The sequence below is a fragment of the Sminthopsis crassicaudata genome, chromosome 3, assembly GCF_048593235.1.
Source record: "Sminthopsis crassicaudata isolate SCR6 chromosome 3, ASM4859323v1, whole genome shotgun sequence".
NCBI lineage: Eukaryota > Metazoa > Chordata > Mammalia > Dasyuromorphia > Dasyuridae > Sminthopsis > Sminthopsis crassicaudata.
Window position 1 is genome coordinate 604,212,608 of NC_133619.1, and position 13,845 is coordinate 604,226,452.

General features: G+C 53.2%; 1 protein-coding gene across 5 annotated transcripts in view; it reads right to left on the bottom strand.

Annotated features, from left to right (window-relative positions):
• The window catches only part of RPS6KA1 (ribosomal protein S6 kinase A1), a 61,431-nt gene that overhangs the window by 47,509 nt on the left and 77 nt on the right, over positions 1–13,845 (bottom strand). For 2 of the 5 annotated variants that reach the window (XM_074305703.1, XM_074305706.1), the window contains exons 1-2: positions 13,742–13,845; positions 6,799–6,843 (exon numbers count right to left, since the gene is read on the bottom strand). The exon at positions 13,742–13,845 is cut by the window's right edge. In XM_074305703.1, the coding sequence (XP_074161804.1) occupies positions 6,799–6,843; positions 13,742–13,804 (108 nt within the window). In that variant the 5' untranslated portion in view covers positions 13,805–13,845. Of the gene's footprint in view, positions 1–5,572; positions 5,713–6,798; positions 6,844–13,741 lie in introns of all 5 variants that reach the window. The other 3 variants (XM_074305707.1, XM_074305705.1, XM_074305708.1) reach the window with 2 other exon arrangements.

The window sequence follows — 13,845 nt, forward strand, 5'->3', positions numbered from 1 at the left end:
AGTTTAGCATTGAGAAAATTGGGGCAGACAGGTTAAGGGACTTGCCTAAAGTCACACAGCTAGGAAGTATCTGAGGCTGGATTTGAATTCCAGCCTCCAACTCCAGGGAAAGCGCTCAATTATCAAGGGGGACACAAAACAAACATAAATCTAGGATGTATACATTTGCCAAAAAGCATGCTGGGTAGACCTCTACATGAAGATAATTACTGACTTTCACATAGATCAGGAGTTGCTTTCTTTTCTTTGGTTCAGTTTAGTGAAGCCCATGTATCTCTTCTCAGAATAATGCTTGTAAAAAAAGAAAACACAGTGCTCCAAAAGTCTCATGTAGGCTTTGAGCTAACTTAAAACTACACCGAGACTTTTGAGGAAAGCCTGTATATTGGATTAGAAATAGAATGGAGTATACAAATGGAGTATAGTTATCAAAATATTAAAAACAAAAATAAATTCATAGAGCTCTCTGAAATCCATCCAAGGATGCTTTGGGGAATCAACAGACTCACAGTCAAAAACCTCTAGTATAGGATTGGCACAGAGGGCAGAGCACAGGGTCTAGAGTCAGTCTCTTAGTAGCTATATGATCCTGGGTAAGTCACTTAACTCTGGTTGCCTCAGTTTCCTCATCTGTAAAATGAGCTGAAGAAGGGAATGGCAAACCACTCCAGAATTCTTTTCATGAAACCCCAAAGAGGGGCATGACTAAATAACTAAAGTTTGTCTTACGTTTATCTCATCTGAGCTTCTGAGAGTCCTAGGACTGCCAGTCCTGTATCAGATGTTCCAAGAGGCCGGCGGGCTTAAGGTCACACAGCTCACAAGCATCTGAGTGGGCACTGGAAGCCAGATCTTCCCCATGCTAAGTCCAACAGTGTGGACATTATGGTGGGTTGTCCTGAGGGAAGGTGATGGGAGCACTAGGACAGGAACTACCAAGTCTAAAGTGGGTTGTGACCTGTGCAGGTCTGAAAAGGTCACCTTCACTTTGGGTGGAGCAGCCCCTTCTATGAGGAAGTCCAGGGTGGCAGTTACCCCCTTGCAGGGAGTTCCTGCACTCCAGTATGGGCAGAATGCCCCCCTCTCCCCAGATGCTTCCCAATGAACTTGAGGATTCTAGAACGATTAACTTGAGCAGAAATGTCCAGAGAGGCTGATTAGAGCTGGTGGGAGTCAGTGGGACTGGATGTATTCAAGCACAAAGGTGCGAAGGCAGTAACAGAACTATTATTAAACTCATTTTTTCAGATAAGGAAACTGAGGCAGGCAGAGTTTAAGCAACCTGCCAGGAGTTACAGAGCTTCTAAGCATCTAAAGCAAGACTCAGTAAACTCAGATTTTCCATTTCCTGTTGTCTAACTGAACACAGAGAATGATGGACCAAATTAGACTACAGAGACTAGTTGGAAGGAGGAAGTTTTATTTATACTCCTCTCCCATAGTACAATTGTTTTTGTTTTCATTTAAATTTGATTTTAATTGCCTTCTGTATCACCTAGGATGGTCAGGATCTACATCATTAGAAAATAATACTTTAAATATAATGATAACATTTACATAGCACCTACAGTGTGCCAGAGGTTATGCTAAGCACTTAATTACTATCTCATTGGATCCTCACAATGCCCTGGGCTATCATGATCCCCATTTTATAGATGAGGAAACAGACAAACAGGTAAAGTGACTGGCCTAGGATCACATGGCTAGTAAATGAATTCAGGTCTTGCTATCCTAGGCCCAATACTCTAGCCACCAAGTCACTAACTACCCTCAGTATACCCACAGCACAGCACAGTCCAGTGGAGAGAGACTGGCCGTCAGAGGCTCTGGGTTCCACTGTCACCTTGACAAATAATTTCATTTCTCTGGACCTCAGTCTCCCCCCAGGGGGGTGGGGGGGAACGGGGCTGTTGGGTCTGCATGGCCTTTCAGCTCAGGAAAATCACAGATGAGCTGGACATTTACATATGTACAAGGGAAAGGAGAATATGCAAACTCTGCTCTCATCTGCCCAGGAGAAAGGGACATGGACAGAAGGCCCCCTGGGCAACATCATCAGTCAGCACTTGAACCTAAGACTTTTGACTTGAAGCCTCCTTGCTCAGATAAGCAGGTACCTGGTTGCCTGTTATGACCCCCAACACACTGGAGGCACCTGAGTAACCTCTGGAGCCCACTGCCTTGCAAGTACAATGGTAGGAGCTTAATAAATGCTTGCTGGACTACCCTGGGGAGCTCCACCCTTTCCAAACACCTAGGTCAGGGAGGACCTGCCAAGAAACCGTTCTGTGGGCCCTCCTGCCACACCCAGGCCCCGCCTCCCATTTGGGTAACAGGAGAAGCAAAGTCCAAGGGAGACTGTTCACACAGCTGAGCAATCCCATCCCGGGGAATAGGGGCAGGGTGGAGGGCGTGGCCAGGGGGGTAACTGCCACCCTGGACTTCCTCGTAGAAGGGGCTGCTCCACCCAAAGTGAAGGTGACCTTTTCAGAGCAATGGCCTATTCCCAGAATACCTCCCTCTCCACAACCTTAAGCATATCATAATATCCCCATTTGACAGCTAGGAAAATTGAGGCTCAAGAATCAAGAAAGCGACTCACCCAGAGTTTTTTCATTAGTTAAGCTGTAGGGACTCGAACCCAAGTCTTTCTTCTGACTGAAAATCCAGCAGGTCACCCTGTTTCTGACCCAGGGCAGGCGCACTGACCCTACTCCCAGACCATGGACTCGAAATTCTTGCCACCTCTGCCCAGCCCCAGGGGTGCTTAGCTGGGTTAGGTCCTGGAGACTTCTCCCTGGCTTGGCCTGAATGTACTGTTTCAGAGGGAGAAGAGGCTGGCCTGCTCCTGGAGGGGCAGGCACTAGGGTACAATACTTGGGTTTTTTCAATCCTGATCTTTCCTTCCTGTAGAAGGGGCCTGTTCTCCCCAGGGCTAAGAAAAAGGAAGTCTGACTGTGAACTGGTTGCACCATTCTGAGTATCGCAGTGTATCCTTAATTTAGAAACTTGGCAAGTCACTTAACCCTACCTGCCTCAGTTTCCTCATCTGTAAAATAAGCCAGAGAAGGAAATGGCAAAGCACTCCAGTGTCTATGACAAGAAAACCCCAAATGGGGTCAGATACAGTTAGATATTACTGAAAGGATTCAGCAACCAAAAATGTTTCATTCACCATCTCTTTGTGAACCAGAAAGTCTCTCCCCAGTCTCTACTTTCTTGAACATATTCTCTTCCCCCATTGGAATATAAGCTTATGGAGGTCAGGTACTATCTCTTAAAAAGATGAAAACAAAACAAAACAAAACAAAACAAAAAAAACAAGGAAGCCATCTAATCCAAACACCTCATTTTAGAGATGAGGGAACTAAGGCAGAAGAAGATGAGATGCTTTCCCAGAGTTCCACAGGTAATAAGACTAAGAAGTAGGATCTGAACCCAGGGTCCGTCTCCAGAGCCAGTGTCCTCCCCATTGTACTAAGGAGGGCAATTTTCTCATCTGTAAAATGAGATCTGACACTTCCTTCTGTGACAGCCAAGGGAATCAAAGGGAAGAATGTTGAGACAAATGATGGGGACAAGCATATGGCCATTAAAAATATGAGGAATTCTGAGAAACCGAGAAAGATCTTGATCCACAGTGACCACAATTATGGAAACAAAAAGATCCCTAAAAGAAAGCTAATCTGAGTAGGCAAAAAAGCAACGTGGGTACCAGAGAGGTGGCAGAACGCTGAATACTCAGCCAGACTAAGTGACTCTGAAAAGGGGAGCACGATATCAAAGGTGAAGGGGTGGGTCACTGTGGCCCAGTTCCTCCTGTCCCCACCAGCCCTGGTCTGGACCCCGTCTCCCTCACTATGGCCCAGTATTTCCTGTCCCCCACCAGCCCTGGCCCAGACCCTGTCTCCCTCACTGTGGCCGTGGACTTCCTGATCCCCACAAGCCCTGGCTCAAACCCCGTCTCCCTCACTGTGGCCATGGACTTCCTGTCCCCCCCCCAGCCCTGGCCTGGATCCTGTTTCCCTCACTGTGGCCCAGCACCTCCTGTTCCCCACCAGCCCTGGCCTGGACCCCATCTCCCTCATCCTGGCCCAGCACCTCCTGTTCCCCACCAACCCTGGCCTGGACCCTATCTCCCTCATCCTGGCCTAGTACTTCCTGTCCCCCACCAGCCTTGGCCCAGACCCCGTCTCTCTCACTGTGGCCCAGCACCTTCTGTTCCCCACCAGCCCTGGCCCAGACCCCGTCTCCCTCATCCTGGCCCAGCACCTCCTGTTCCCCACCAGCCCTGGCCCAGACCCTGTCTCCCTCACTGTGGCCATGGACTTCCTGATCCCCACCAGCCTTGGCCCAGACCCTGTCTCCCTCACTGTGGCCATGGACTTCCCTGTCCCCTACCAGCCCTGGCCCAGACCCCGTCTCCCTCACTGTGGCCCAGCACCTCCTGTTCCCCACCAGCCCTGGCCCAGACCCTGTCTCCCTCACTGTGGCCATGGACTTCCCTGTCCCCTACCAGCCCTGGCCCAAACCCCGTCTCCCTCACTGTGGCCCAGCACCTCCTGTCCCCCACAAGCCTTGGCCCAAACCCCATCTCCCTCATCCTGGCCCAGTATTTCCTGTCCCCCACCAGCCTTGGCCCGGACCCCGTCTCTCTCACTGTGGCCCAGCACCTCCTGTCCCCCACAAGTCTTGGCCCAAACCCCATCTCCCTCATCCTGGCCCAGTATTTCCTATCCCCCACCAGCCTTGGCCCAGACCCTGTCTCCCTCATTGTGGCCCAGCACCTCCTGTCCCCCACACGCCTTGGCCTCAACCCCATCTCCCTCATCATGGCCCAGTATTTCCTGTCCCCACCAGCCCTGGCCTGGACCCCGTCTCCCTCATCCTGGCCTAGTACCTCCTGTCCCCTACCAGCCCTGGCCCGGACCCCGTCTCCCTCACTGTGGCCCAGCACCTCCTGTTCCCCACCAGCCCTGGCCCAGACCCTGTCTCCCTCATCCTGGCCCAGCACCTCCTGTCCCCCACACGCCTTGGCCTCAACCCCATCTCCCTCATCCTAGCCCAGTACTTCCTGTCCCCCATCAGCCCTGGCCCAGACACTGTCTCCCTCATCCTGGCCCAGCACCTCCTGTCCCCCACCAGCCCTGGGGCCCAACATCTCCTGTTCCTTAGTTGCAGCTAATGGTAGGTCACTGACTACCGAGGTCACCCCACCCTAGATGGATGCCCCAAGGGGTCAGTGGGGTGGCTTCCTTTGCCCCTTCCTTCCCTGGCTGCCCTCTCCTCCATTCCAGGCCTCAGTGACTATCATTGAGTTAGCCCAGCAGCCACCTGCCTCTCCAGAGAGAGCCACTGACCCTGGGGTTTCCCTTTCCAGATCAGCTTCACTTCTCCCCCATTAATTGTCACCAATAAGCTTCTCCCCTTTCCCTGGGAACTCTCCCTCCCTCCCTCCCCAAACCTGTTATCACAGTGAGAGAACTGGGGCCATACCCTGGACCCAACGGTCTCCTTTGTGATCCAGTCTGTGGGGACAGAAGGAGAAGGGGAGAGGAAATACTGAGGTCACCTTAGGCCGCCAAAAACCGGGGGGAGGGAGTGAAGGAAGGGCCCCAACTCAGTCCAATGATGGGTTCAAGGCCTGTTGAGGATGCTCCCTAATTGTGGAACCTCACTCAAGTCAATGGCCTTCCTCTGGGCCTCTGTTTTCTGAGGGAAAGAAAAGGAGAGGAATACCCAGAGAACAAGAAGCACTAAATCTGGGGAGGACGGGTCCACATATACAGCGAGGGCTCTGTCTCTCGGAGCCCACATCACAGAGATAATCTCAATGACTTAGCAAACCACAGAAGAGGTCCCCCCAGCAACCTCGGTGACTGACAGGAAGCCCATCTCCCCAGCTTCAGTTTCCCCATTTGTCTAATGCACACAGTCCCCTATCCCGAGACCCTCATGGAAAAGGATCACAGCTCCCCATCCAGACTGGAAACCCCTTGAGTCAGACCCTCTGAGGAGCACGGAAGGACAAGGAGCTTGGACTGGCGGGGTCTGGGGGCAGGACAGGCTTTCTAATAGTGGCTGTGCCCTGGAGGATAACACACAGGACTTTAAGAGGGCACTTCCTTGCTACTCCTGGACCTGCCAGCTGCAGCGCAGACGCACGGACAGCATGCTCCACACAGACCTTCTCCGATTGTCTCTAACGCTGACATTCTGCTCCCAACACACCTCCAGCTCCAGCACCCACCATTCTAATGCCCACTCACTCCTCAGAGCTCAGCAACTCCCTGGTGGATCAGGACTCTGGAAGATCTGAATTCAAATCCAGCCTCAAACTCTTACTAGCTGTGTGGCCCTTGCCAAGTCATTTAATCTGTTTGCCTCCATTGCCCTCACATTGTAAAAATGGGAATAATGACAGCACCTAATTCCTAGGGTTGTGATCAAATGAGGTAATACTTGTAAAGCATTTGGTGCAGGGCATTTAACAAATCCTTCCTTCTTCCCTTCCTTCCTCCCTCTTGCTTTTTTCCTTTTCTTCCTTCCTTGCTTCCCCACCTCCATTTTTTCTTATTTCTTCCCTTCCTCCTTTCCTTCCTTCCTCCTTCTCTCCCTCCCTTTCTTCTTCCTTCCTTGCTTCCCTCCCTAGAGGAGATCCTATTTTCAGGGTGGAGCTGAGATATGAGCACAGCTTCATATTCTTGCTGGAAGGCTTGAGACCTCCCCTCTCCTTGCTTGAGCCCAAGGTCCTCCCTCCCCCTCCCCCACTCCCAAATCAGTCCCCTTCACTCTCACCTTGGAGAGAAGTCTTCCAGCATCTTCTCCAGGAATTTGCCCATTCTGGAAAAAAGAGATGGAGGAGGGCCTGTCAGAGCTGCCTGGCATGGACAGCTTAATGCCAAAGGGATGCTAAGCTTCATCTGTATCTTCTGAAAACATCCCTGGGGTCCCGAGCACAAGAGGATGAGAACAGGCCCCACAGGGCAGGGGGAATCCCCCTTTTGATCTAACCTGATACCTTCATCTTGCAAACAAGGAAACTGAGGCTCTCTGAAAGGATGGGACTTTCCCCAGGATCCCTGGCAGGAGGCTATGGCTGCCTAGGAGAAGAGGGAGAGTTCTGGGGCCTCTGGTATCCTCCTCTAGGTTGGCCCAAATGAGGAGGAGGCAAGCCTGGCCAATGGGTCCATCACGATCCTTCTCCATGGTCTATGGATCCACCACGATCCTGCTGCATGGTCTGAGGATTTACCACGATCCTGCTGCCTTATCCAGTAGGCAGGAGACCAGATTAAAAGTCAGAAACCCTGGGTCAGATACCAACACCAATGTGTCCTAGTGGTCATGGGCAAGCGCCCAACTCTGTCTCAGGCTCCATATCTGTGTAAGGGGAATAGTACTGAAACTGCCCACCTCATGATTGTTGTCAGGAACAAAGGTATTCTCCTTACTTCTAGAACCCTTCCTGGGAAGCCACATATACAGGTTCTAACCTGGGCAAACCACTTTACTTGCTTAGGGTCAAAGAACTAGAGCTGTAAGAGACCTTAGGAGCCATTCAGTCCATCTTGTGAAGTGACTTCCCCATGGTCACATAGGTGGAAGGATCAGTCAGGATTTGAATCCATTTCCTCCAATTTGAGAACCAGGGGCCTTTCTCTGTTAAATGGTGCTACTGTATATTGGGGGGGGGCAGTTAGACCAAATGGTTTCTAAGCTCTGTTCTGAGGTTCTTCCTTGTTCCAACATTATATGTTCTAAGGACCCTTTCGGCCCCAACATTCTGTACCCTTACATCTTCTTTTGTTTCTAATACTTCAGGTTCTGAGGGCCTTCCACGTTCTTAGGCCTTTCCTAGCTTGACATCTACTGTTGTAAGATCCCTCCCAATTCTGACCTGTGAGATGTGACTCAGTGGGACTCAGTCCCACTGGCCCCAGGATTCAAGCATCTGTCCCCCCATTTCCAGAAGGCCTAAAGCTCCTACACTTCAGGCTATCACTGACCCTAAGCCAAAGATAGGGCATTTGTTTCAGGGAAAGCACCCAGTCCAGCCTGGCCTACGGACCAATTCATCCATCCCTCCTTTATTTTCAGATCATTCTCAGGAGGATCAGCCAGGGAGTCCTCGATACCTTCCTAGATTCAAAGAGCAGTCCTCAAACTTCAAACAAGTCCTTGAGACTAATCTCAAGGGAAGCTAACTGGCAACAGGGAAAACAGCTTTGGGCCTGGAATCTGGAAAACTGATCTTTCTGAGTTCGAATCCAGCCTCAGACCCTTACAAGCTGTGTGATTCTGGGCAAGTCACTTAACCCTGTCTGCCTCCGTTCCTATCTGTAAAATGAGTTGGAGAAAGAAATGGCAACCCCCTCCAGTATTTCTGCCAAGAAAACCCCAAACTGGTCACAGAGTTGGACACAGCTAAATAAAAAACTTAGTCTCTCTCACCTACACTATGTGAGTGATTACCCCAACTTTGGGCCCAAGTTTCCTGCCTTAGGAAGCTGAGTAAGAATAAGTCTTTAAAACGAAGACCAGGGTTCATGGCCCTTCAGTGGCTTGCCTGTATCTTCTTCCAGCCACCCTCCTCCCCAATCTCGGGCAGCAGCCAGCAGAGCCATGCCCTGTTATATAACTCCTCTCTTCCTCTTCTCCCCTGGGACATCCCTCCCTCCAAGCCTTTTAATTCCCCCTAATCCTCTGCAGAACAGAGTTCATCTGTCTATCCACTTCCCCTTCTGAATCCCTGGCTTGGTCCAAGCCCTCACACCCTATGTTGGGGCCCAGTAGAGAGAAAGCTTGCCCAGGCCGGAACCCAGCATGCTACAGTTCTCATCCCCTCTCCAGGTTTGGTTTCTCCTTCTGGAACTCTGCACAATAGGAAGGACAAGCTGACGTGATCATGACACTAACAGCACTTTAAGGTTTGCAGCCTGTTAGTAAGCATGAGCTCATTTGATCCTCATAACATTCTTGTGAGGTGGGAGCTATTATTATCTCCATTTTACAAATGAGGAAACTGAAGGGGACAGAGATTAAGGTGATTTACACCTAGGGATGCAGGGAAGGGATAGGAGGGACACAAGAAAGACACCTGCTTGGATACTCCAAAAACCATTCCCCTGAAATAAACAGGCTGAATTCAAACCAGCAAAGCTTTTAAGTAACCTTACTCTATCTGTGTCCAATTCAATCAGACCGGGATCAAACTCCACCAGCTTGCTTTTCTCCTGATAAAGGCCCAGGATACCTCCCTTATCAGTTCACATTCATTATGTCTCCGGGAGCAATTCTGCCCCGAGATCCTCAGCCTATGGCTGAGCCTGAGCTTTTTCTAACAAAGTGAATCATGGCTCCTCTGGCTTAAAGAGATGGTTACAAATGGACATTTGGGGCCCAATCCTGCCTTCATTATTTATTACCTATGTGACGCTGGAAAAAGTCACCGAAGCTCCTTAGGCCTCTGTTCCTTCATGCGCAACATAAAGGGGCTGGACTGAGTCCCCCTAAATTCTGGACCAGTGACCCTTCAGTTTCCTCCCAAACACAGGCTTGACCCAAAGGGAGCCAAAGGCAGACCCAAAAGGCAGGGAAAGGGACTGGGGAGGACGAAGTGGAGTCCCAGAGGAGCCCCGGTCTCCTAGGTAGACTTGATAGTGGGTTCTGATGGGTATCTCAGTCTCCCTTCCTGCCCTCCCCCACCAAAGCAAAATAACTTTGGTTTGGGGAAGGGGAGGGGCAAGGGTTTGACTTCCCGTGAAACTGAGGAGCAGATGGAGGAAGAAAACAGTGACCGCCACAGAGACAGGAAGCGGCCTCGGGCACCAGGTTCGGATGCCAACCTTGGCATCGGGTAGCCCTACTCCCTGCTGATCACCCTGGGGCTGCGTGCCAGGCCTGATCAATATGCCCGCCGCTTGGCCGAGGCCCCCTAGGAAGGGGGGAGGAAGGTGTATGGACAGGGTTGAGAACACCCTCCTCAGTTTGGCAGTTAAAGCCCTCCACACTGTGCCTCCTGCCTACCTTTCCAGGTTTACTGTGCCCTCCTCCTCCCCTCGGGGTCCAGGTGCCCCCAAGCTGGCTTGCTGTCTGCCTCATGGTCCATCTGTTTCTCCCCTGTGCCTCTTCAAGGCTTTCTACATGACTGGAGTGCTCTCTTTTCAGCTGATTCAAGTGCCACTTCCTAACCAAGGCCTGCTAGAGCCCCCTGGGGACAAAATGCCCACCTCCCAGAAATTACTTTGTGTCCGTTTTGTTTATCTGTATACATGAGGCTCCCCCACGTATTGGAGACCTAAGAGATCACCTGATCTAGCTTCTGTATTTTACAGCTGAGTAAACTGAGGCTCACAAAGAAGTGACTTGATTCGGGCCCCTCAACTACCAAGTGGCAAAGCTGGGGTTCTAACTCAGATCCCCAGCCTCTCCCTTAATTCCTTGCCATCCAGATCCCAAGGTCTAGAGGGCCCTGCCTGATTCCTGCTTGGCTGCCTGCCTCAAGCTATGAAAGCACAGGAGAACCCACATTTCTCAGAAACCTGGAGGTTTACAAAGAACTTTCTTCACAACAGTCCTATCAAAATAATCAGCTCTGTTTTATGGAGGAGGAAACTGAGGGCAAGAGGGCTAGCAGGTTAACAGCCCAGCTGGGACCAGCCCGAGCCTCCCACCGTGAGGGCCATGGCTCTGCCATCTTAGGCAGAAGGGGGGCGCTGAAGGGGAGGCCCCACGTGCCCCTCCCCCCACTGCCTGGCCCGATTCAGTCCAGGAGCCTCAGTGGCGGTGGCACCTATACCTGGAGGTCAGACTGACTATCGGTTACATGTCACCAGGGCTGAAAGCAGACACGGCGTTCTGGGGAGAACAGCGGGGCCCCTGTTCTCTCGTGAGAACAGCCCAACCCTCTGGGGCCGGCTTCAGCCACCTGTCTGGCCCCACAGCTCCTGTTACCCAAACACTCAGTCTTCTGGCACCTTCCATGGAAGCAGTGGGCTAGGGCTCTGGGAGCTAGGGGAAGGGGGCCTAAGACAGGTGCCTGGGTCCCGAGGCTGGCCACAGGTCTGAGGGCCTCTGAGAGATTGTTCATCCCTACAGGTCCTGAGAGAAGCTGAGAAGGGGGTTCCTAGCTTTGGTCAATAAGGTTCCAAGTCCTCTCAAAAAAAAAAAAAGTAGAAGTAAAGTGACTAGTTTAAGATGATAAAATTGATGTAACAAAACTGGCAGAGCCCAAACCCTTGATTCTACACAAGGGGAAACTGAGGCCCAGAAAAATGACTTGGGTATGAGATCATAAACTGAAAGTCAGAAGATGCCCTGAAGGACATCTAGTCTGACATTTACCTATGGAGGAGGAAGTAGTATTTGAATCAAGATCCAGATTATATCTATTTCCTCTCAAGAGCAGGTAATTTAACAGTTGGCTTGGATGGCATAAGAATCCAGGTTTCCTCCCTACTGGGCCATTTCCTCCCTCCCACCTCAATTCCACATGAATTCTCTACTCTGCTTTTTCTCTAGAGAGGATGGAGGAAGGGGATCCCTGCACCCAAAGGGAGCGCCAACTCTGCTACAGTTTGCCCACTTGTCCACCCCCCTCACATACGTGCCTTTCGGATCCCTAAACCAGATCCCTAACCTGGAGTCCCTGGCAAGAACCTGATCTTTGAACATGATTCCTTCAAGGAGCCAGGGTGGGGGATGGGGGTGGGAAGTGATGAGACCCTGGGCCTTTCCCTGCCCGACCAATCTCAGGACTAGACACTCTGCCATTGTCCCTCCCCTACCTCCAAAAGTGAATGCCAAGGGCTGCCCTACAGCCAGGCCCCCAGACTCCTGGGTCCCTTGGAAGAAGTACAAAGATCAGTCTGCGGAAGGAGCCTTATCCATCTGCCCCACCCTGGGACTTCTGCTCCCCAGGACCAGGCCCCCTCCCCCAAGCACGGTGAGGGAAAAGGAACAGAAACAAGGCCGGCTTCAGCTCCTCACCTCTCCCCGGGTGAGTGAGCCAGTGAGGGAGCCGGTGAGTCAGCGGCCCGGTAATGTTGGGCCTGTAAAACTTCATGGCAAGACTCCCAGGGCAATTTACTTCAAATTGCTCCTTCAGGGTTGTTACCTAATCCCTCACAGAGCCCACCCCCAAATCTCCAAGCACCCCTTTTAAAGGCCCAGCAGCAGCCAGCCACACTGGGGGCCCGGGGCCCCTCTGGATGACCAAAGGTGTGTGTCCCCCTCACCGCCTCCCTCAGGCCTAGACTTGAACGCCCAGAACTAGGGCTCCCTCCTGCTGAGGTGCCCAGTGAAGCACATGCAGGGATGGGCAGGTGGGGCCCTGGGGCCCTGCGTGCCAGGGCAGCAGCCAGGAGCCTATCTCCTCCTGCTCGGCTCTGATGGGAATTAAGGGCCCAGGGCCTGGCTCACCCAGCTTCCCCAGAGCATCGGGCTTGGTGGAGATCCAGCTCCTTCCTGAGCCCAGCTAGGCAACAGCACTTGGGGACTACAGGTTCGAGCCCTCTCAGAGTTGGGCTAGTACTTAGCACAAGGACTGGGACGGAAGGGCCTCAAGTGGGGAAGGGGGAAGAGGAGGCACCCCAGAGAGACTGCCTTTTCCCCAGGAGGGAGGGGCCAGAGCCAATACCATGCCCTCAGGTAGGGGCGGTGGTTCTAGACTAGGTATGATCTTGTGTTTTACAGCTCTGGGTTTTACAGCCAGACCCCCCCCCCCCCCCACACACACACACACCGCCAGCCCTACGGAATCACAGACCATGTCCAAATGGAACTCTCCAAAACCAACCCAAAGGGCCTCAGGGACCTCCCCGAGGAGACTGGGAGTTGTAGCTAATGCTCAGAAAAAGCGTCCTCCCCCGGGGCCACAGGTCTCTGAAGCCCGGCCGGAGGATGCTGCACGGCCGGCCCGGGCACCCTCTCGGGACGCAGAAGGGCACCCCAGATCGGGGAGTCTTAGCTGGTCCAGCCTTGGCGAGCAGACTGTGACATGGCCGAGAACAGCCGCCATCCAGGCCAGGCAGAGAAGCTCGAGGCGGCCGGGAAGTGCGAGAACAGAGACCGGTCTGGGGAGAGACTAAATCCAGAAGGGAAAACTACTGGGAGACATTCCCCAGCTGACGCCGGTGCGCCGGTATTCCTACTCCTACCTGGGGGCACTGGGGCGTTCCGCAGAGCTCCCGTACCCCAAGGAGTGAGCGTGGAACGGAGGCTCGGGGATCCCCGTCACCCCGCTCTGGGAGGCGTGTGTGTAAGGGAGGGGGTCGGCTCTCACAGCCCCCACCCCCATCCCAGGACGTGTATAAGGGAGGGGGATCAGCCCTCTCCCGAGCCCCCCTCCCCGACAGACACAGACCTCGGCTGGGAACAATTCCCGCTCCGGGCTTACCTGGCCTGAGGGAGCCGCCCAGGCGGACTGTCCCCGGCGCTCGGTCCGGGGAGCCCACAAGATGCCCACGGGCACACTTCCCTCTCCGCCCTGGGGTTCTCCCGGCTGAGGCAGCCCGGGCTGGGAGGAGGGGAGGTGGGGAGGAACGAGCGATGCTGCCGGACTGGGGGGAGGGGGTCGGGAAGATCCAGCTGTTCCTCCCCTCGCCGCCAGCTGCAGCACGGTCTTTGTCTCCCCCGGGCCGAGGGCTGCCCGTCGTGCGGGCCCAGCCCAGGCCGGATCCCGGGAGGTCCCGCCCGCCGCAACCCCGGACCCGAGAGTCCCGGACACAAGCCCACTCACCTCGGGATCCAGGGGAAGCAGCTCGGCGAGCGGCCAGGGCTCCCCGAGCTGGGCGAGCGGCATCTTGCCCCCCGGGCTGCCGCGGCTCCGGCTCCGGCTCCGGC